This window comes from Kogia breviceps, chromosome 2 (assembly GCF_026419965.1).
Source record: "Kogia breviceps isolate mKogBre1 chromosome 2, mKogBre1 haplotype 1, whole genome shotgun sequence".
Taxonomy (NCBI): domain Eukaryota; kingdom Metazoa; phylum Chordata; class Mammalia; order Artiodactyla; family Physeteridae; genus Kogia; species Kogia breviceps.
Genome location: NC_081311.1, coordinates 162,755,667 through 162,780,077, shown reverse-complemented (window position 1 = coordinate 162,780,077; position 24,411 = coordinate 162,755,667). Strand labels below are relative to the sequence as shown.

General features: G+C 38.2%; 1 protein-coding gene across 1 annotated transcript in view; it reads left to right on the top strand.

Moving 5' to 3' along the window:
- The window catches only part of DNAH7 (dynein axonemal heavy chain 7), a 230,209-nt gene that overhangs the window by 202,926 nt on the left and 2,872 nt on the right, over positions 1-24,411 (top strand). Inside the window, exons 58-62 of the mRNA XM_067023255.1 lie at positions 4,503-4,688; positions 6,328-6,465; positions 11,431-11,661; positions 14,526-14,678; positions 16,109-16,286. Of these exons, the coding sequence (XP_066879356.1) occupies positions 4,503-4,688; positions 6,328-6,465; positions 11,431-11,661; positions 14,526-14,678; positions 16,109-16,286 (886 nt within the window). The remainder of the gene's footprint in view (positions 1-4,502; positions 4,689-6,327; positions 6,466-11,430; positions 11,662-14,525; positions 14,679-16,108; positions 16,287-24,411) is intronic.

Below are 24,411 nucleotides of genomic sequence, written 5' to 3'. Positions count from 1 at the left end.
TGAACTGGTTCCTTCTATTAAATGACAATTGAACAGTACTTCCCGTTCCTCCAGCACAGTGATCATATAGCAAACTGCACAAAACTGCTACTCACGCATGACATATAACCCATCAAGAAATACAGAGAGATTCTTTTTGGAATGTGATTCACAGTTCCCTTTGATACTAAATCTAATGTAATCCTTCAGCAATCAAAATTTTGTTCTTTTTGATTGAAGTATAATTGACCTACAACATTATATTAGTCTCAGGTATACAACATGATTCAACATTTGTATATACTGCAAAATGATCACCACGATACTTCTAGTTATCTGTCACCATAGAGTTAAAAAAAAATTGTTTTTCTTGTGATGAGAACTTTTAAGATTTACTTTCTTAGCAACATTCAAATTTGCACCACAGTATTATTGACTAACGTTACATCCCCATGACTTATTTATTTTATAACTGGAAGTTTATGCGTCTCAATCTCTTTCACCCATTTTGACCTCCCGGCAACTCACCACCCCTCTGGCAACCATCAATCTGTTCTCTGTATCTATAAGTTTTGTTTTGTTTGTTCATTTGTTTTGTGTTTTTAGCATCCACATTTAAGTGAAATCATACGGTATTTGTCTTTGTCTGATTTATTTCACTTAGTATAATACCCTCAAGATCCATTCATGTTGTCACAAATGGCAAGATTTCATTCTTTTTATGGCTGAATAGTATTCCATTGTGTATTCCACATATAGTCCACGTCTTTATCCATTCATCCATCAGTGGACACTTACATTGCTTCCATGTCTTAGCTATTGTAAATGATGCTGTAATGAACGTAGGGATGTATATAGCCTTTCAAATTAGTGTTTTAATTTTCTTTGAATAAATACCCAGAAGTGGAATTGCTGGGTCATACAGTAGTTCTGTTTTTAATATTTTTTTTGAGGAACCTCCATACTGTTTTCCATAGTGGCTGCACCAATTTACAATCCCACCAACAGTACACAAGGGCTCCTTTTTCTCCACATCCTCACCAACATATGTATTATTTCTTGTCTTTTTGATAATAGCCATTCTGACAGGTGTGAAGTGATATCCCATCATAGTTTTGATTTGCATTTTCCTGGTGATTAGTGATGTTGAGCATCTTTTCATGTGTCTATTGGCTGTCTGTATGTCTTCTTTGGAAAAATATCTATTCATATCCTCTGTCCATTTTTTTTTAAATATAAATTTATCTATTTATTTTTGGCTGCATTGGGTCTTTGTTGCTGCACGCAGGCTTTCTCTAGTTGCGGCGAGTGGGGATTACTCTTCGTTGCAGTGCCCGGGCTTCTCATTGTGGTGGCTTCTCTTGTTGCAGAGCACGGGCTCTAGAGCACAGGCTCAGTAGTTGTGGCACATGGGCTTAGTTGCTCCAAGGCATGTGGGATCTTCCCGGACCAGGGCTCGAGCCCGTGTCCCCTGCTTTGGCAGGTGGATTCTTAACCATTGCTCAACCAGGGAAGCCCCTCTGCCCATTTTTTAATCAGATTTTTTGTTTTTTGTTATTGAGCTATATGAGTTCTTTATATATTTTAATTAAAAAAACGTAAATAAGAAAAAGTAAACTGTAACAGAAGAAAATGCAAGTGGATGTATATAATGTTCTTGGCAAATGGGTAATTCCCTTTGGGAGGGTTGTGTGTGTGTGTGATTGTGTGTGAGTGAAAGGCTCACCCCTCACTCTTACCCTAAATTCACCCCCAAAGCAGTCAATTTCACAGCTTAGGAGGGCCTGTCCAAACTTTTTCCTATGCACAAATAGTTATATATACACATATATACAATATACGCACACATTTTCCTCAAAAACATAATTACATCTGTATGTCATTTTCAGCATATCATTTTCAGCTTGCTTTTCTCACTCACATATGTTGTGGACAACTTCCAAAATAGATGCAGATCTTTGTTTCAATGGCTGCATACACAGCATTTCCCACTGTTGACTATCAGGATTTTATTTCCTTTTTATTTCTTACTAATAAGTAGTGTTAAAGTGAATAACTTCATATATAACCTTGCATATAATTGCCGACTTGTGCACTCTCTCCTGGCCTGTGGTCTCAACCCTCTTATAACAACAGAACAGAGGAGAAATCCCAGCAGCGAGCTGCTACTCTTTCTGCAACCTCAGCGGATGGACGTGGGCACCTGGGAGAATGCATTCCCCAGTTTGATTGGCCCTGGTTGTGATCAAGCTCCCGAGAGAAACAAGTTTACCCATCAGCTCTCAGGGGAATGTTGGCAGGTTTAACCCTTTAAACATAAGTCAGACTCCTCCCCCTTCAGATCTCATCTTACGTCTGCCTCACAAAGCCCTCCCAGGACCCAGCTTATGCTCATATACTATTTAATTCACACAGGAGTTTTCTTACTATATTTCAGTTTTATGAGGTGGGGAACCTGTCAACAAGGCAAACCCAAGCAGTGCCTGCATCTGCAAACTCCCCTCAACACCATGCCGTTGTTCTCCCTCCTGGTTCTGCTTGTTTCTCCACCATGTCTTGGTCGCTGAGCTGTTCTCCTAAATTCACTGCCTTCACTTCCAGCTCTACCAAGTAACAAGTCTCTTAATTCCCAAGCCCGAATTCAATAAATTCCTTCTGTCTAATCACTACCACCTATCTTCCCAAGTGCTATTGTTTTCTACTGAAGAGATTCCTCTAAGTGAGATCACTGAGATGTTGGGTATATACACTTTAACTTTTAGCAGATAACTGCCAGAAGGGCATTTATAGCACAAGAATGGTGGAAAAAATCCTAAAGTAAAAAGATTGCTGTATTTTAGTAGAAAACATTTTAAAACATTGCTATATTAAAATGCCATAAACAATTAAACATCATAAAAATAAAAGACAAATGAAAATTGGAGAATATACCTAAAATTTTTCTGACAAACTGATTCGGTATCTTTATAAAGAGCTTTTTAATAATGAAAAAAAAGCGTTCATATGAGGAAAACACATAAAAGAATAAAGTAGATAATTTAACAATAAGAAATACAAGCGGTGAATAAACATTTTTTAAATGTCAATATCAAAATAAATAAAGTAAATAAAATTAAGATATGTAATGTCCAGCATGGTGACTATAGTTAATACTATATTGCATATTTGAAAGTGGTTAAAGAAAACAGATCTTGAAAGTTCTCAACACACAAAAAAATTGTGATTACGGTGATGGATGTTAAATAGACTTACTGTGGTGATCGTTTCACAGTATATACAAATATCAAATCATTATTTGTACCGCTGAAACTAATATAATATGTCAATTATATCCCAAAAAATTAAATTAAAAATTTTATTGTTTAATTATCATTTTTTTCCCCTAATTGATAATACTGTTTTGTTGTGAGCAGTGAGAGAATTCTCTATATTACTGGTGGCTGTGTAAGTATTTATGCTTAGGATAAATAAAATCGCAATATGAAAAATCAGTTCTTTTGCATTCATAAACACTGAGAAATTCTATGTACTAGAGAATATAATAAAAAGGCAAACTTACAGGAAAAATATTTCAACATATTTGATAAAAGTAGATTTATAAAAGAGCTTATACAAATAAAACTATTAAAACTTTAATTAAAAAATAGGCTAGTTCACAGAAGAACAAATGTTATTAAACATATGAAAAGATCATAAATTTCATTAGTATTCTAGAAAATGCAAATTAATGCAATATTAATTACCTTTGGTCAATCAAATTAGCAAAGATTTTAAAACTGATTCCTACAATTACTACAGCCTTTCAGGAAAGCAGTTTGGTGACATTAGTCAATTGCTTTTTATAAACTTCTTTCCTTTGGCAGTGTAATTTCCCTTTCAGGAATCTAGACTAAAGAATCATTAGCAATTTTAAGGGATGTATATTTAATGAAACAATTTAACAAAGTAGAAAATTAGGAGCAACTGAAATCTTCACTATTAGAAGATAGTTATTAAAAACTATTTTCAAAGAGTATTTCGTGAAACAGTAAAAGATATCTCATAATATGAGATTTGGTGAAAAATTATATGCAAAATTGTATAGTGTGATTCCAATTGTCAAAACATACAGATATAAAGAGGTGAAGGAAATGAACACTGATTATCTCGGAATTATATTGGATTGGTTTTGAATGTCATTCAACAGTGCAGGATTTTCAAGGATGGGATTATGGTCTAACTAATTCTGCGTCAGGCATATATAGTAGGTGGTCCATTAATGTTGGTTGAATAGAGGTGAGTTCACAAGTTAATAGAGGATTTCTATTCTTTGCACTCACCTAATGGAAATGACAAATCACAGAAGGAGAGAGAGACCCTGGGGAAAATTACAGCAAATTAGCCGGGAAGTATATAAAGGGAAATTGTGTTGATGCAAACTTTCCGTAAACTGTTTAAATAACATGAGCAAACAAGAAACACGATCCTGTATAATGTGCCACTGCTAAGTCTTGACTGGTTGAGCGACTTGACCTTTACTCTAGGAACTGCCCTACGACGCCCTGCAGTACATGACGGGCGAGTGCAATTACGGCGGCCGCGTGACTGACGACTGGGACCGGCGCACGCTGCGCAGCATCTTAAACAAATTCTTCAACACGGAATTAGTTCAGAATCCGCACTATAAATTCGACTCCAGTGGCATCTATTTTGTGCCTCCTTCTGGTGATGTGAGTACATATATGCTCTTCAAGAAAACTAAAAGCAGTAAAATGTGGAATTCCTCTGATATAGAAAAAGGTGATTTTTTTTAAAAAAAGAAGCCTTGTTTTTTGTTAACCATTGTGTGTACTTTCTTCAGTCCTATAGGGACAGAGCAAACCCCATGCAAAGATGGAGTTAGTGGTTTCCTATTTCCCGTAATGTGAGGACTATCAGAAATGTTCCTCACCCAAGAATGGCTTCCTCAGTGACCTGAAATCCTATTATTGTGAATTCAGTGCTTTGGGAAAAAAGTCATGGTCCCCAATTAAAATGGAAATACACATGAGAAGGGGTTACAAAATAGTATTAACGATAATAGTTAACATTTAGATCATGCTTATTTACAACGCAGTTACATGTAATTATCCCACTGGAGCATCTAATTAACATTTGAGTTATTATTCTTTCTTTCCCTTTTAAAAGTGAGAAAGTAAGTTCACTAAAGTTAAATGACTTGCCCAAGATCCCACAGGTAGAAAGGGACAGAGCATCACACCTGCTTCAGAAGACCAAGGTTCTCTTCTGCTATTTTTTCCAGCCCTGTCTAGTAGAAGATGTGGTATCTGCCTTCAGATTATCACACAGTAGCCTTCTAGGGACTGCCAGCACAATTAAATTGGTTCTCATTTTATTCCCAGAAGTCAAAAGGGCACATATTGAAAGTTAAAAACACGGCCACAGGCAACAGAGGCACATACCATGACCCCATCATCCACTAGGATGGATTCTAGCTGAGGGCAGACACTAATAGAGATGAAGAGAAAAATCAGTCCCAGGTCACTGACTGGGTGGGACAAGTCAACACAGGGAGTCATGGTAGCAAGATCTCCAGTGATGATTTAGTAAGTGAGAAGATGGCCAAAGATGAAGTCAGGTTATGTAACATGACCCATGTCGAAAAACCACCAATGACCAATCTCCCCGCTACCGTACATGTATTGGGTTGGCCAAAAAGTTCGTTTGGGTTTTTCTGTAATGTCTTATGAACAAACTTTTTGGCCAACCCAATATATGAATGTTTGCATATGAGTATATGAGCATCAGGAAAAGTATGGAATTTTGATAGAAATTCACATAAATAAAATATAAAACGTGTCTGCATATATATTAAAAGATTTACCATATTAATGGTGGTTATCTCATAAAATCTCAGATGATTTTCACTTTTCTGAATTACATGGATTTATCACAATGAGAGTAAACAGAAAAATCAGACTAAAGCAGAAAAAAAAATTATTGTGATAAACTAAGAACAGTCATCAGCAAATGCAGCACAGAAAGATTTCTCTGGAAGAATTTCTAAATGAAGCAGCCAGGATATTCCTCTCTGCATTTTCAGATCCATTCCAATTGAATGGGATATTGTTTTCTCTCTCTAAATGTGTCCATATCTTTTTTTTTTTTTTTTCTTTAACACTTTGGCCCAGGTTGAAAGAAAATGAAAGCATTCAGTGTCCAGGCTCACATGCTCATCCACTCAGTAACTTGAGTATTAAAAATTATCTCTTTTCAGTGAGCAAGCTCTACAGGATAATTAGATTTCTGTAATTCTAACCTGATTTCCTGATTTCTAACCTCCTGATTCCTTGTTACGCATCTTTGCAGCACAAAAGCTACATCGAATACACAAAGACACTGCCGCTGACCCCAGCTCCGGAAATCTTTGGGATGAATGCCAATGCAGATATCAGTAAAGATCAGTCAGAAACTCAACTGCTGTTTGATAACATTCTTCTCACACAGGTGTGTGATCTGTGCAAGGAACTGGCTTCTGAGGCTGGAAAGGATGCTCCCCAAGCAGCATGAGACAACACGGTAGAGGCCCAGGCCCAGAATTCCATCTCTTCAAGTGGAGAACCACTTTAAGGAAAAGAAAAAAAATACGTAACTTAAAAATGGGTTTAAACATAAAGTAACTGAATGTGTGGGTTTTGTTTTCATCAGTCGTTTGATTTGGGAAGAATCTCTGAGTATCATTCTGCTTCCAAGAGTTCTTTGAATAATATTCTTTGAGTATCTCTGAGTATTCTTTGATATCATTCTGCTGCTATGAGTTCCATTTTGCCTTTCTTGCTTAAATCATGCCCTAATACATTATCCCTTTTTACTTCCTTTAAAGTGGAAGAAGAATTTCAAAGATAACCTGGAAGCAGTTTAACGTCAGAATCCATCTAGAATTCCGCCTATTTTATTTTCTCTCTTACTAATTCAACATTTTTAAATGACTTATCTTTATCAAATATTCTAGAACATTTAACCTAGTTTACATAGAGATAGTTTCTTTCACATCAATGTTTTATCAGATTACATAATATTTAAGGAATATAATAGTAAGTACAAAATAAATTAAAAGGTTTAGGAGAACCTTTGACTCTTAGACATGTGACTCCACTGGTGAGAGCAAAAATGTAAGGGCATGTCGGAGAATGACCTTCCAAGGCACCAGATTTCAGCATGCCCTGGGCGTGAGTCAGTACATTTGAATGCAAGATATTTAATCTTGCTTGTCTATTTAGAGATCTTCCCTTGTATTGTTCTCCCATTAGAAGATATGCTTGTTTGTTTGTTTTTATATTTGAAAGCAAATTAATCCAAATGGTGAGTTCCCCGTAGTGACTGAATGAAATTTTAGTAAGTTCCGGATGTTTATTCAGACAAGCAAATTATCCCCCAAACTGATTTCGAGCTGGTCTTTTTTATTTTTATGGAATCTCAGATTAATACTAATAATAGATAATAATTTTATAGTGCTTACTGTATGGGAGCACTGTTCTGAATGCTTTATGTATAACAGTGTAATGCTTACAACAGTCCTATGAAGCGAGGGTGCTAATTATTCCCATTTTACAGCTAAAAGACTCAGACACAGAAAGATTAAGTCATTTACTCAAGGTCAGCTAGTACAATTTCAAGCCAGGACTCAAAGCCAAGCAGTCTGACTCCCACTAGTTTGGCTCCAGAATTTGTGTTCTGAACCACTATGTGATATTCCTTCTAGATTCTAAAAATGGGATAGGACCTAGAAGGCAGATAACCAGAGTTGCTGGGTTGGGAGTGGGGGGCGGGAAGCTAAAAGAACCAGATTAGGAGGATGAAATAGTGTGCTGTCACTGATGGAAGAGTTCATGGAACTTCTAGCTCTGGTCTACTGTAAGATGACATTTACTAATAAGGCAGAAAGGCCAAAGATTATTTTTTATGTCCATTTTACATTTTAATACCATTAAAATCAGTTATTGCCTGAGCATGAAAGCATATATACAGACATGAATAAGTAGATTGTTAGGAACATCAGTGCCTGTAGTACACAACAGTCTGACAGCAGGAGATTTTTAGTGTCTTTTGGCTTTATTTAAACCTGATGGGCTGTGCCACATGAAGCAGTGGGCTCACTCCAACAGAAAAAATCACTCAGAGCCAAACAAATAAGTTTAAATACATTTGGGGGATCAGTATGTAATTAAACAACCTCTTTCAATATCCTCCAACTCAGATTGGCGAGTACAGTTATAGTAATGGGTAAGCAGGAGTTCGGTGATTCTACATCGGGATTAACCACAATTCAGAGGCAATGAGATAGACCAGAACTGCAGGTTGGAGAGCAAGGTCACGATGACAAGACCTTTACATTGTGTATTTAACGAAAATATATTTTGAAATGACAGGAGCCAGTATTGGAGCTGAGAATGTTACTTCTGCAGAGCTCTTTGGCTTATGCTTAACTGCCAGACTCTCTTTAAAAAAAAAAATCTTTATTGGAGTATAATTGCTTTACAATGGTGTGTTAGCTTCTGCTTTATAACAAAGTGAATCAGCTATTCATATAAATATATCCCCATTTCTCCTCCCTCTTGCATCTCCCTCCCACCCTCCTTCTCCCACCCCTCTAGGTGGTCACAAAGCACCAAGCTGTCCCTGTGCTATGCGGCTGCTTCCCACGGGCTATCTATTTTACATTTGGTAGTGTATATATGAATCCATGCCACTCTCTCACTTCGTCACAGCTTACCCTTCCCCCTCCCTGTGTCCTCAAGTCCATTCTCTACATCTGCATCTTTATTTCTGTCCTTCTTCTAGGTTCATCAGAACCAATTTTTTTTTAGATTCCATATATATGTATTAGCATATGGTATTTGATTTTATCTTTCTGACTTACTTCACTCTGTATGACAGACTCTAGGTCCATCCACCTCACTACAAATAACTCAATTTCGTTTCTTTTTATGGCTGAGTACTATTCCATTGTATGTATGTGACATATCTTCTTTATCCATTCATCTGTTGATGGACACATAGGTTGCTTCCATGTCCTGGCTATTGTAAATAGAGCTGCAATGAACATTTTGGTACATGAGTCTTTTTGAATTATGGTTTTCTCAGGGTATATGCCCAGTATTGGGATTCCTGGATCGTATGGTAGCTCTATTTTTAGTTTTTTAAGGAACCTCCATACTGTTCTCCATAGTGACTGTATCAATTTACATTCCCACCAACAGTGCAGGACGGTTTCTTTTTCTCCACACCCTCACCAGCATTTATTGTTTGTAGATGTTTTGGTGATGGCCATTCTGACTGGTGTGAGGTGATACCTCATTGTAGTTTTGATTTGCATTTTTCTAATGATCAGTGATGTTGAGCATCCTTTCATGTGTTTGTTGCCAACCTGTATATCTTCTCTTTTTTTAACATCTTTATTGTGGTATAATTGCTTTACAATGGTGTGTTAGTTTCTGCTTTATATGTATATCTTCTTTGGAGAAATGTCTGTTTAGAGCTTCTGTCCATTTTTGGATTGGGTTGTTTGTTTTTTGGATATTGAGCTGCATGAACTGCTTGTAAATTTTGGAGATGAATCCTTTGTCAGTTGCTTCATTTGCAAATCTTTTCTCCCATTCTGAGGGTTGTCTTTTCGTCTTGTTTATGGTTTCCTTTGCTGTGCAAAAGCTTTTAAGTTTCATTAGGTCCCATTTATTTATTTTTGTTTTTATTTCCATTTCTCTAGGAGGTGGGTCAAAAAGGATCTTGCTGTGATTTATGTCATAGAGTGTTCTGCCTGTGTTTTCCTCTAAGAGTTCTATAGTGTGCCAGACTCTCTTTTGAATAACAAAATTCTTTCAACCTAAAATATTGTGAAACTAGAAATAGAAAGGCTAAATTTCATGATGTCTCCTTGAAAATGGTCCCACTTATCTTTATTTGTTTAATAAAAGGGAAACAACCATTATATTTCAAACGGTGTTTGTGAAAACTCTAAGGAAAAGTGGTAAAAAGGAAAAAAGCTATATAAAAAAAGTTATATAATTACAAATAAATAACACCCTTTTGCTCTTAATTCTCAATATCAGTTGGATATTACTTTTAAAACAACACCCCCCAATTATGTGATTCTGGTGTGTGAGAAATAGTTATAGGAATGTTTGTGTTACTAAATTATTTTTCTTACATTTTTGAAGGGCTATAGGGCTAAGATTTTCTTTTTTTTTCAGGGGCTTTTTGGTGGAGGCACAGCTCTTGTTAGAAAATAGGAATGGTTGAGTTTATAGTATATTGTATGCACATCAAAATACAAATAGAAATCAGCATATGATTCTTTAAATGCAATGGAAATAGATATTTCACTAGTTTTGGCCAAATGTTCATTACCTTCTTTGTTCTCTGTAATTTGTTTTATATACTTAGTTGTAAACCTAATGTTTTGGGATCACGATAAAGGATTACTATATTGGCATATCCCTTTTTTTGTTAGCATGTAATTAACACTTAACAACATTTAATTTTTTTATTGCACAACTTCATAGGAATGTGTTAGGTAGCATTAAAAATCTCACTAGAAACTTAAGTAGAAGTAACAGTCAATATTTATAGGATAGAGCCAATATAGACACTAGAAAATATAAAATCTGAAATAAGACTAAACACCATTTCCACAGACTGGAAAAGTATGAGATATATTCATTTATATTCTAATAGTGCTTGTTCTCTCTCAACACGCACACACACACACACACACACACATTCATTTATTCTGAGGATTTAAAGGATTTTCCCAGAAAATATAGATTCATTTACATGGTGTCACTATAAACATAAAACATAAAAATTGAAATGAAATTCCCCTTCCTTGCTTCCAGTGTGAATCCCTAAAGTCTGCCTCATCGCCATAACTCTTCCAACTGCTTAGAGGAGATGAGCTTATTTTCTTTGTCCTTTTGGTTCAAGGAAAAAAAACTCTATCTCTGCTTTTGGCAACCACTAGCCACCAGAGTTATTACCAAATATATTTTTGTGGCGAGCTTTCTCAAAGCAAAACCAGATTTTGTCCTCCTGGGCTTTGATGCCCGTCATCACTTGACCTGCCGCCCCACACACACACAACATGAACGCTTTTTCTCTCTCTGTCTGTATTATCTGCTCTTCCCCTGACCCCCGGGCAGCACAATGTGCAGCTTGTTTGCTTCCTCCAGACCCTCTTTTGCCTCTGAGCATTGTACATGACCTTCTACCTTCTAACAATTGCTTTTCTCCCAAAACTCCATTCCCATGCCTGTTATCATCACTTCAGTAAATCTCGTGGGGAGAAGAATCATAGTTAAAATGGCAAAGTATCAATAGTACTCATTTTTATAAAATTTACTTTAGGAGTTTTCCTATCCAGCAATTCTTAGACTTTTATGAGGATTTCTGATTCATAGTTTGGATTCTTTCCAGTCTCGTTCAGCGGAGGCTGGTGCAAAATCATCTGATGAAGTAGTACATGAGGTCGCTGGTGACATCTTGGGTAAACTTCCAAACAACTTTGATGTTGAGTCTGCAATGAGGAGATACCCAACCACTTATACTCAGAGCATGAACACGGTGCTTGTCCAAGAGATGGGACGGTTCAATAAGTTGCTGCAGACCATAAGAGAATCATGCATTAACATCCAGAAAGCAATCAAGGTAAGGGGAAGTACAGCAAGGAAAAATCATTGAAATAAACATATCATTCATTTACTAAGCAAATTTATTGGGCACAGATTCTGTGAAAGCACTGTTCTTGGTTCCAGAGATAGAAAAAAAAAATCCCCGCCCTTAAAAAGTGTATCGAATTCTGGGGCTGACAGTTAATAAATGCGTAAATGAGTATAGAATGTGGTACATGTAGCAATGGTTGGTTGGATGGAATATATGCTAAGAAGGCATAAAATGTTAAGGAGTAAGACAAAGCTTCTGCTCTCATAGAGCTTACTTCTTAGGGAGACAAACAATTAAAAAATGAACAAATAAATTTTTTTTTCAGTCATTGGTACGTTCAGTGGAAAAAATATAAAATGGGATAAGGATTTAGAGAATGATGGGTGGGAAAACTCAGTCATCTGGGGTCAGGCCGCTCTGAAGAGGGAGGCCTGATGGGAGGGACAAGCCATGGAACGTTTGGGCAGGGGGTCCGACCAGCACGAAGACCCTGAGAAAACCAGCTTGGCGTGTCCAGGAGCACGGTAGGGAAGGCTGGCTTGTCTAGAGTAGAGTGAGCACGAGGGAGATGGTAGGACAGAGAGAGAGGAAGGCACGGGCTTCATGATGGCCTTGTCGGCCAAGGTTAGGATCTTCAATATTATCCTAAAGTGTAAAGGTAAAGGGAGGCCTTCAGAGGGTTCTAAGTGATGAAATGAAATGATCTATTTTATTATTATTATTATTATTTATTTTATGTTTTTAAAGTTTGCTCTGACCACTGCAGAAAGGGTTACAGGGAAACGAGCACAGGCAGAGCCCAATTATGTGATTGAAGTAGTCCAGCTGAGATGGTTTCTTGCAGCAGTGGAGGTGGAGAAGAGTGGTTGGATATGAGTTATTATGGAGGGAGGAGTCTGCCCGGCTGGCTGTGGTATAATCTGGCTGGGCTGTTTGGCCAAGAAGTATTCAGTGTCTTCTGTTTGTCCTTAACCTCGCCCTCCCTGTATCCTTCCTGGAAGGTGAAGGCCTGGCTTTCCGCATTCTGGGAGATAAAAGGGGAAACAGGCCTCAGGGAGCTCAGCAACCAATACACATGAATTCACTTCATTCCTGATTTCAGTATGGGAATTCTGACCCCACCTGAGCCTGGCATCCCCTCCACCGTAGGGATGTCTTCATTTTCCTTTCTAGGTTTCATTCAAGGTGGATAAGGTACAGTTTTGTGGGAGAAGACCCAGGAATCTTTTTTTTTTTGCGGTACGCAGGCCTCTCACTGCTGTGGCCTCTCCCATTGCGGAGCACAGGCTCCGGACGCACAGGCTCAGCGGCCATGGCTCACGGGCCCAGCCGCTCCGCGGCATGTGGGATCCTCCCGGACCGGGGCACGAACCCGTGTCCCCTGCATCGGCAGGCGGACTCTCAACCACTGCGCCACCGGGGAAGCCCCAGGAATCTATTTTTTAAGCCACATTTCAACAATCTTCATTTAGCACCATCCTCCTCTCCTCCCTTTCAGCTAGGACCAACAGTTCCAAATATTGATATTTTGAGTATCCTAGTGTATATCTAGTCGATTCTTAACTTTCCCATCTGCCGGTTTCTCCTGACTACTAAGTCAAATACCAACAGTCCACATGCTTTCTAGCTCCCAATATTGCCTTGCCTTTTCCTATTTTTCCTGCACTTGTAGGCTTTCTTTTTTTTTTTTTAGCCACGCCGTGTGGCATGCGGGATCTCAGTTCCCTGACCAGGGATTGAACCTGCGCCCCCTGCAGTGGAAGTGCATAGTCTTAACCACTGGACGGCCAGGGAAGTCCCTAGGCTTGTGCTTCTAACAAATACATTCCTTTACTGTTGTTTCAGTGTTTGGGGAAGGAGGCAAATGAAATGTGGGTGTTTAATCCATTAAATTTTCTCTAAAATCTTTTCCATATGTCAGTTGGAATTATATTGCCAACTATGAAAAAAACAGAAACGATGATGGCAACTGGCCCAATTGCAGGATCAAATAAAATTTTCAAGGGCCTCAAAGTATTACCATCTCTGAGGCTCTTCAATTTTTATTCTAAAGTGTAGAGGTAAAGGGAAGCCTTCAGAGGGTTTTAAGCAATGAAATGAAATGATCTATTTTACATTTCAAAATGGGATAAGATCAATTAGACTTCACAGTTACAATCCGGGATTTCTTAACCTTTCAAGGCACTTTGTATCATTTTCCTCATTTTATGTTTAGCACTATCCTTTTAAGAAAGCAGGACAGAGATATATTAGTTGTCCATTTAATGGACAAGTAAACTAAGTCACAGTTAGGCTATGATATAATAGCTAGTGAGAAGCCAAGCGTTGAGATCTTCCAGGGTGGAAAAAATGGGTAAAGGGGGTCCAAAGGTTTCAGTTACAAAATAAATAAGTCATGGAGATGTAATGTACAGCTTGGTGACTATAGTTAATAATAGTGTATTGTATATTTGAAAGTTGCTAAGAGAGTAGATCTTAAAAGTTCTCATCACACACACACAAAATGCTGTACTTATGTATGGTGATGGATGTTAACTAGACTTACTGTGATGATCACTTCACAGTATATTACCAATATTGAATCATTATGTCATTACATCTAAAACTAATGTTGTATGTCAATTATATTTCAATAAAAGAAATTTTCCATTAAAATTTGATTAGATTACAATTGTTAATATTTTTAAGGAATAATTCAAAGACTCCACAACTTGTGAGCAAAAGAAAATATCTTCTTTTTTTGCTATATGGCTCAACCTTAACTAATCATAATTGTAAACAAATACAATTATAAAATTATTCATAATCGAGAATACAGTTGTGTTAAACAGTGGTTAAATGCGTTTCAGGGGCTTGCAGTGATGTCTACAGATCTTGAGGAAGTGGTTAGCAGCATTCTGAAAGTCAAAATTCCAGGAATGTGGATGGCTAAATCATACCCAAGCCTCAAACCACTTGGGAGCTATGTGAATGACTTCCTTGCAAGACTAAAGTTTTTGCAGGTGAGTTCATCCAAATGCTCATATGTTAAGTTTCTTCTGATTTCATTTTCTTCATCAGGATGCTTAACGTGATGAGTATTACTCTCTAGTTTTTCTGTGCATCCCAGGCACAAATAACCACTACCCAATATTGCATATAGTTTGTGTAACTGTTACATGGAATTGTCAAAATGCTAACATTGGAAGTAGAATCTCTGAAAGCTTCTTTAGGAGCAGGTGTTTGTGTTCAGTGAAGTTAGACATTCAAGCCAAGGACATTTGAAGAGAGAAAAGGACTGGCTATGTTATTTCCATTAAATATTTAGTTTTAAAAGAGATCCCTACAGCACAGCATCTTAGAAAGCCAGACAAGCTACTAGTAAGGAGAATTATTTCTTCCTTGTCCAGCACCCCTCCAGGTCATGAAATCACTAGATTGCTGTTTCAGCCCAAGTCAGTAATAACCTCAAAGGCTAATTGTCTTGGAAATGTAGAGTGGGCAGAAGCCTGCCTCCTAATTATCTGGCAATATTTGTGCTTAACTATGTTATTATTAGCAATTATATTTCTTAGAAGTATTGATTAATTTCCTAGGTACTATACATAATACATCAAAAATCGCCTGTGAGGAAATTTCTCTGGGGATAAAATGACAAAACACCCCTTCCATGATATAGGCCTTCTTTGGTACTAGACTTGGTACTGAAGGATTAAGACTGTTCTTGAAAAGTGAAGACTCTACCTTGGATTCTTATAGGGGAAAGGTCTTCAAATTCACTTCTTCAGACTGACTTCTATAATTTACTATTAGAGTCAGTAACTCAACTACTTGTTATACTATATGATATGAACAGAATATCCAGATATCTTGATATTTATAAAGATCTTAAGCTCTCACTACCCTGTATCTTCTGGAAGTTCCTTGTACAATATTATGTCTTCATATGTTAGATTCACTGTATTTTGGTGAAGTAGAAGGGAAAACTTCTAAAGGAATATTCTGCCGGGTACTAATAACCAGAGAGGAAAGAAAGTGAAAAAAACATTATCGTCTGACCAGACCTTGTAGGGAGATCTTTTACTCAATTAAACAACATGATGTAGTGTGCAATAATGTATATTAGAAACTCACTATTGTGTGGAGCTTTTCTGAAGGAATCACTGGGCATGTATAAAACAGACATTTGTATCTGCATTCTCGCACATTATGATTCATATCGTTGCATGAGCTGGTGCAATGGATACGAAATTGAAGTCAGAACGAATGCTGAATATGCTGTTTATTTTTTCAGACTTTGATGGTATGACTTTTTATTCCTCAAAGTGTTCGCTTATTTATTAGTTTACCTAGAAGATAATAGGCGGAGTGTTTGTGGCAAATTGTATTAAGCCATGCTGCATTCAAAGTTGAAAGACCCTGTTGTCAGGACACTTGTGCTTTGACACCACAGCAATGGTACGAGGTTGGTCCTCCTCCAGTGTTCTGGCTTTCTGGCTTCTTCTTCACACAAGCCTTCCTGACTGGTGCCCAGCAGAACTATGCCAGGAAATACACCATCCCTATTGATCTTCTTGGGTTTGATTATGAAGTGATGGAAGACAAAGAATACAAGCATGCTCCCGAAGATGGTAAGTGCAGTGATGGAACGAGTTGGCTTATATGTCAACACTGAACAAAAATGTAACATTCTTGCTCACTTTACCCAGCTGTTAAAAATGTAATCATCGTGTGTGTAACTTACCCTCAGATAGTTAAGGAAAAAAAAAATTTGTGAAGAGACAGAGTGAGCGAGAGAGAGCAAGAGTAAGAAAATAAATGGGGAGGAAATTAATCTGAATAAGGAGTATATGTCCCTTGCATTGTTTCAGTTTTACAAAATGGTGCGATTTTGAAGTTATTTCTAAAAAAAAAGTTAGGTAGAAAGGAATCATCAAATTAACAATACATGGGATTATCAACCACAGGCTTATGGTGACCTTGGGGAATTCAGGCAGCACAACATGAAAAAGAAGGATCCCTTGGGCTTCCCTGGTGGCGCCGTGGTTGAGAATCCGCCTGCCGATGCAGGAGACACGGGTTCGTGCCCCGGTCCGGGAAGATCCCACATGCCGCGGAGCGGCTGGGCCCGTGAGCCATGGCCGCTGAGCCTGTGCGTCCGGAGCCTGTGCTCCGCAACGGGAGAGGCCACAACAGTGAGAGGCCCGCGTACCGCAAAAAAAAAAAAAAAAAAAAAGAAGGATCCCTTGGTCCCTCGAAGAGCGCACCTTTGCAGACTCCTAAAATATGCGTTCTTTTAATTAATTAATTAATTATTAATTATTAATAATTTAATACAGTTAATAGCTAATATGAGCATATGTTCTGTGCTTGAAACATTGTGAGGAAATTTATTTTCTTAATCAATCGTCTTTCAACTACTCAGTGGCCATCCTAATGTTTTATTTCAAATTTAATGGAAGGGGCCGCTACCTTTCAAAAGTATGATTTTAAAAATACTCTCGGTTCCTAATTTTACCAAAATGGTGTTGTCTTTAAATGACAATTTCTAAATGACCATTAATGTGCCCTGCTTTTACTAATGTGTCAAAGGTAATCCTGCTTCCTCATTCATCACTGAATGGTGAATTCACTGGCTCGCTCCATTATCAACAGGGAATACTGCAGACAGGAGCTTGACCCTCAACTAACCTGTACTCTGGTGGAAGATACTAACAAGTAGATGTGTCATCACAACAGTGTGTGATAATCCTATTACTGTGCTGGGTGGTTTTCCTTTACCTTGACGGTCAGAAATCTCAAGGAGGGTCATAACACTATGAAGCGGTCCTACTACTGTTCCCTGGAAGAGTTGCTTTCCCACTTTCAAAGCAACCACGTATGCCTTCCCTGTCCTGCCCTTTGCCCCCGCATCTCACCTCATCATTGAAAAAATAAGCAGCCATCAGAATAGGGCTTTTAGCACAACCAAATCCGTAAACCTGTTGACTGCCGCACCCTCTGGTAGTTCAGATCCACTGGATAGTCCAGATCTCATTTTTTTCCTCCTGCCAAGGGTTTTTATCCTTCAGCTATACCCTCTGTTTCTAGAATCAGCAGTTCTGTCTCTCACTACTGGATAACTCCTACCAGCTCGCAGCCAGAGTCTCTCATCTTACAACACGTCAACAAATGCCACTTGTCTAAACATCCGTATCCCCTCAGCTACTGTCCCGTAATCTCTGCTCCCCTTTGCTGCACAGTTCTTGTGTCGTCTCCAGCTTCTCCCTCTTTCCTGTCTACCTTTCATCCTCTCCAGTCAACTGATGCTCTTCAGAATTACTGATGACTTCCATGTTGACAAATCCCATGAATTCTCTTCTGCCTCCATCTTAACCTCTTAGCAGTTTTTACCAGTTGACTGCTTCTTTCTAGAGACATTCTTCTCACTTTGTTTCTAAGTCATCACCCTCTCCTGATTTTCCCTTTCTTACTGGATACATTCATGCTTTTTGCTAGCTATTCCTCCTCTAAATGTTGGATTTCCCAAGGACCCCAACTGCATTTCTCTTTTCTAATTGCATCCTCTCCCCAAGTGACCTCATACTTTTTGCGTCTTTAAATATTACCTCCTGGATTATATCTTCCAGATTTGAATGTCCAGTGTAGATCTTTCCTCTAAAATCCAGACCTCTGTATCCAACTGCCTGCCTGACATCTCCACTTCTGCTTTCTCCAGGATATGTAAAACTTATAATGAATTTCGACAAATGGCGCCACTGTCCAGCCAGAAACCCATGGAGTCTTCCTTTTTCTGCCCCCTCACGTACTCACATCACATGCAGTTGCTCATCTACAATCCTCCTGCCACCTCCATTTTTATCCAGACTTTTGCTCTAGCCTCTTATCTTCATACAAGTGTTACACTCTTATAATCCTTCATTTCTACAGAAGCCACAGAAGTTTTTAAAAAATGTAAACAGATCATGTCACCACTAAGCCCCCATTGAAATTCAGACGACTAAGTAAGTTAATAATGACATTTTCCCTTTGTAGCTAGGATAAACTCTAAACCCCTTACCACGACTATGAGGCCAGGCACGTTCTAGCCACTGTCTACCTCTGGAGCTCATCCTGTGCCACCACACGCAGGGCACACTGGACCTTCTCACAATTCCTAGATCACCTCAAGCTCTTTTCTCTTTGGGATCTTTGTAGTACTATTCCTAAGCAGACTTAGCGTGGCGGGCACTCCTCAAACTTCAGGTCTGAGCATGTGTTATGTAGTTCATCAGAAAGCACTTCCTTATGGTTTGACATAAATACACTACCATGTGTAAAATAGATATCTAGTGGGAACCTGCTGTATAGCACAGGGAGATCAGCTCGGTACTCTGTGATGGCCTAGATGGGTGGGATGGTGGGGGGAGGGAGGTCCAAGAGGGAGGGGATATGTGTATGTGTATAGCTGATTCACTTCGCTGTGCAGCCGAAAACTAATACAACATTGTAAAGCAATTATTTGCTTTACAAATAATTGAAAAGTGAGGGCTATCTGTTCAAGCCCTCACTCTACCTTGTTAGCCTCTCACAACTTTGCTTATTAACTTCAAAACATTAATCACACTCTGTAATTATTTCATTTCCTTCCTTTTTGTCTCTCTCCTCCACTATAATAGACACCAAGAGGCCTTGGTGACCTTGTTTGCTGTCATCCTTTTTTCCTTAGTTTCTGTCAGAGTCTGGCACTTAATAGACCCTCAAATGCTGCCACAGAAATTCCAAAAGTCATGCTGCTTTAATCTATTACACGTTCATGGAATCTAACCCAAACTTCTAAGCTACTATTTATTGCAATTTTCTTTAATACTTAAACAGTTTTATTGCACAAACACATTGAAGAACAATAGATTCAAGGAGAGAAAGATCATTAGGAAATGTGATATTTTAAAACTAATCATTTTCCCCCAGGTGTAGATGCCTGACCCATCACTAATCTGGCCATTTGTTCAGAATACTTTTATTCCTAGCATACTGAGAATGAGCATATTGCTGCATGCTTGAAGGGCACTTAACAACCTTCTTCTATGTTGTTTAGTGTTTCTTTAATTATATAGGCCTTAAAAAAAAAAAAAAAATCCTCTGTCCAGCTCACTATTTTACATGCTGCTATAAGAGACCAATAAATAGAAATCCAAGTTCCCCCTCACTCCTAAAAGTCAAAATATAGATAGATTAGCAACCTACCAAGAGGGATAAATAATTTGTTTCCAACTAAGTATTTGGGAAGAAGGGAGAGAGTGTTTAAGTTGAGTAACGGCAAATCAAAGGGAGGGCCTGTTTACTTACTGTGAGTTGCTCTGTACCACCACGGGTTCCAGAAACTGCCCAGCCCTTAATGTTTTATCTTCACAGTGACCCTTTGGCACGGATACTGCTGTTATCCCATTACACAGAGATGAAAACTAAGGCTCTGAAAGGTTAAATAACTCACCCAAGGTCTCCCAGCTAGCGATGGGCTGAGCTGAGAGTCAGAGCCAGGCCATCTGGCTCTCATGCTTAGCTAGCTGCTTCCTCTATGGCCTATTTCTCTATTTTTGTAGAAGTTTGAAAACATCAACGCATTTCTGAAGGAACGTTTTCTTGAAGAGCTGTGGCTGATTCTTAAGTATTTAAATCAGATGGAATAATTTTTTTCCCCTCAATTTTCCTCATAGCATTATGATAAAAGGCAGAAGATGGCATTTGAATTGAAGTCTGAGTAGTATATGCTGCCCATCAAAGTTATGTTTTTGAACTCAGTTAAAAGACAGAAGTTCAAAAAGCAACCTGAAGTTTATAAACTAGTTAATATCTAAGATTAAACTCTTGAATTTCCAGTTGTTACATATAAACTCAGATGTTGTACAAGGTAGTTGGTATTTCTGTTTACACTGATTTACTAATTTAACCCACAACTGCTCTTATTAAAGATCCAAATTTATTAAAATCCAAAATTATCTTGAAAACAGTGGAGCACGTATAAAACACAACTTATTTAAAGATCAATAAAGACCATTTAGTGTTCCAAGATCCCATAAGTAAAGAGTAGCCATCAGTTAAATAAACCAGTTTACTGAATACAAAAGAATCAGCCCAGGTTTGATTTACAGTAGCTGATAGAGATTCACTAAATCATGAATTTTATTAATTTTGTACACACACACACACACACACACACACACACACACACACACACACACACAAACATTTTCCCCCAAATACAGATATCCACAGCTTTGCCTTTTTGTCATTCTAGCTTTTTCCTTCGTGCTTAGCAAATTACCAGAAAGAAAAGGAGATTCCATGGAATGATTTGGAGCAATGGAATTTTTCCCAAGGAACAATTTCTCATGGGACCCTAAGGGAAGGAACACAGATCCGACCTGAGAACAACTGGGGCTAGAAGCACAGTTTCTCTCTTTCTTTCTCACCTCTACCAGTCCACAGTCTGTCTCCTCACACAGTCTTCAGGATGTGCCTGGTTCTGGGGCTCATACAGAAGTCAACCTCATTTACCTAATGTTAAATTAAACATCATGGGAAAAGCTACTCTTTTTAAAAAATTTTTATTTCATATTGGAGTATAGTTGATTAACAATGTTGTGTTAGTTTCGGGTGTACAGCAAAGTGATTCAGTTATACATATACATGTATCTATTCTTTGTCAAATTCTTTTCCCATTTAGGTTATTCCAGAGTATTGAGCAGAGTTCCCTGTGCTGTATAGTAGGTCCTTGTTGGTTTATCTACTTTAAATATAACAGTGTATACACTTCAGTCCCAAACTCTCAGTCTATCTCTCCTCCCCCACCCTTCCCCCCAGTAACCATAAGTTCATTCTCTTAAGTCTGTGAGACTGTTTTGTAAATAAGTTCATTTGTATCATTTTTAAATAGATTTCACATATGTGATATCATATGATATTTGTCTGACTTACTTCACTTAGAATGATAATCTCCAGCTCCATACATGTTGCTGCAAATGGCATTATTTCATTCTTTTTAGTGGTTGAGTAATATTCTAGTGTTTATATGTACCACATTCATCTGTTGATGGACATTTAGGTTGCTTCCATGTCTTGGCTTTTGTAAACAGTGCTGCAGTGAACATTGGGGTGCATGTATACTTTCAAACCATGCTTTTCTCTGGATATATGCCTAGGAGTGCGATTCCTGGACCATATGGTAGCTCTATTTTTAGTTTTTTAAGTAACCTCCATAGTGTTCTTCATAGTGGCTGTATCAATTTACATTCCCACCAACAGTGCAGGAGGGTTCCTTTTTCTCCACACCCTCTCCAGCATTTATTGTTTGTAGATTTTTTGATGATGGCCATTCTGACTGGTGTGAGGTGATATCTCATTGTAGTTTTGATTTCCATTTCTCTAATAATTAGCGATGTTGAATATTTTTTCATGTGCCTCTTAGCTATCTGTATGCCTTCTTTGGAGAAATGTCTATTTAGGTCTTCTGCCCATTTTTTGATTGGGTTGTTTGTTTTTATGATATTGAGCCGCATGAGCCCTTTGTAAATTTTGGAGACTAATCCTTTGTCAGTCACATCGTTTGTAAATATTTTCTCCCATTCTGTGGGTTGTCTTTTTGTTTTATGGTTTCCTTTGCTGTGCAAAACTTTTGAATTTAATTAGGTCCCATTGGTTTATTTTTATTTCCATTACTCTGGGAGACAAATTGAAAAAGATCTTGCTGTGATTTATGTCAGAGAGTGTTCTGCCTATGTTTTCCACTAAGAGTTTTATAGTATCTGGTATTACATTTAGATCTTTAATCCATTGTGAGTTAATTGTTGCATGTGGTATTAGTGTTCTAATTTCATTTTTTACATGTAGTTGTCCAGTTTTTCCAGCAGCATTTATTGAAGAGACTGTCTTTTCTCCATTGTATAGTCTTGCCTCCTTTATTGTAGATTGACCATAGGTGCGTGAGTTTATTTCAGGGCTTTCTATCCTGTTCCATTGATCTATTTGTTTTTGTTTCAGTACCACACTGTTTTAATGCCTGTAGCTTTGTAGTATAGTCTGAGCCAGTGAGCCTGATTCCTCCAGCTCTGTTTTTCTTTCTCAAGATTGCTTTGGTTATTCTGGGTCTTTTGTGGGGTATTGTGTATTTTGGGGTCATGAGAAAAGCTACTCACTCTTAAAGTGACTTTTAAAGTGGCCACAATGCCATTGTAAATCTACCTAGAGTTAGTGTCACATTCTAGATGTATTTGCCTAAGATTCATCTTATCTGAACTACTGGGCACTACAGGGTGACTCAGAGTCATCAACAGGAAGAGCACTACAAAGCAGGAAGGGGACAGGAAGGAGTGAACGAGAGGGCCTGGGGATGCTGTGGCCACTACCCTGTGCTGACCATGGCTCACAGAGGCAACGGTGTGACTCACAGAGCAGGAGCAGCTGTGAAACAGGACCCAGTTAGTATCTCCTATCATTTTGTATTTTGTGTTTTCCATAAGGCCCTTATTGACCATGAGAAACAAAAATGTATTTGATTGTCCCCATCACATTTCTTATAAAATTGTTGTTAGGTTGGAGGGAACTTTTATCCCTATTGCCACTTTTCTTAGGTGTTGATATGAACTCTTCTCTTTACTCTCTCTGACATAATCTTTCCCACGTAAGGAATAGATCATCCTATTGCTTAGAGTCAGAGATTTACTGGGCTGTGCTTACAAGTCAGCAAGGCCAGGGTATTAAATGGTTCTCTGGGACCTGTCTGTAGGGTCTCCTCTACTTTCTCTGTCCCCATCTATTATTGTGACTGGCCAGTGGGCTTAGATCTGGCTGGCGACGTTAGCATGTAAGATGTGCTTGCAGACCTCTCTTGCTCCTGCAGGCAAGTCCACCCCCAACCTGGCCCCAGGCTCAAGATGCATTTTGTAATTCAGCTTTACTAGAGTAATACTATGCTTTCTGTCAGTTAAAACCTGGAGAGAAGAAAGGGTTAAGTCTTCCCTTAACATCCATCACTGGGCTATCACCATGTGGCCTTTTAAATTTATAACCAAAATTAAATAAAAGTTAAAATTCGACCCCTCAGTCCCACCAGCCATGTTTTAGGTGTTTAATAGCTAAATGTGGCTACCATATTGGAAAGCACAGATATAAAATATTTCCATCACTGGAGAAAGTCCTATTGGACAGCACTGCCCAAGTAGATTTTTATATCCTACTTTTACAGAGCGCTTTCACCAGTATAGCTGATTTGACTCTAACTCTACAAGGTAGACAAAGCAGGCATTATTGTTTTACAAATATTTTCCAGTTGTCCTCTGGATAAAAAACAGGTCTAAAGTTAAATGAATTGTTCAAGGTCACACAGCACATTAAGAGATAAAACCTAAGTCTTCCTAAGTTCCTCATTGCTTCTCTTTATATCTGTGCAACGATTACAATGAATATTTTCATGTGCAGATACCCATATTCAATTCATGAGGCTTTTACATAAGTGGATAGCCAGGGCATGTGATCCAGGTTTCATGGATTCCTTAATTTGTGTTCTTCGGCTGTTCGTGTATGACATTGCATTCTGGAGGGAGTTCATCCATGTGTTCTTGCATACAGATTGAGGTGTGGCCTTGGATTGAGAACAGATTCTAAAAGGGGAGGAGAAATTTAACTCTCAGGACATTAGACATCAGCAGAAGGGTATTTTGTTAACATGCTGCCTGGAAGCCACTGGATCCCTACAATTACATTAAGACCTTTTCTTGT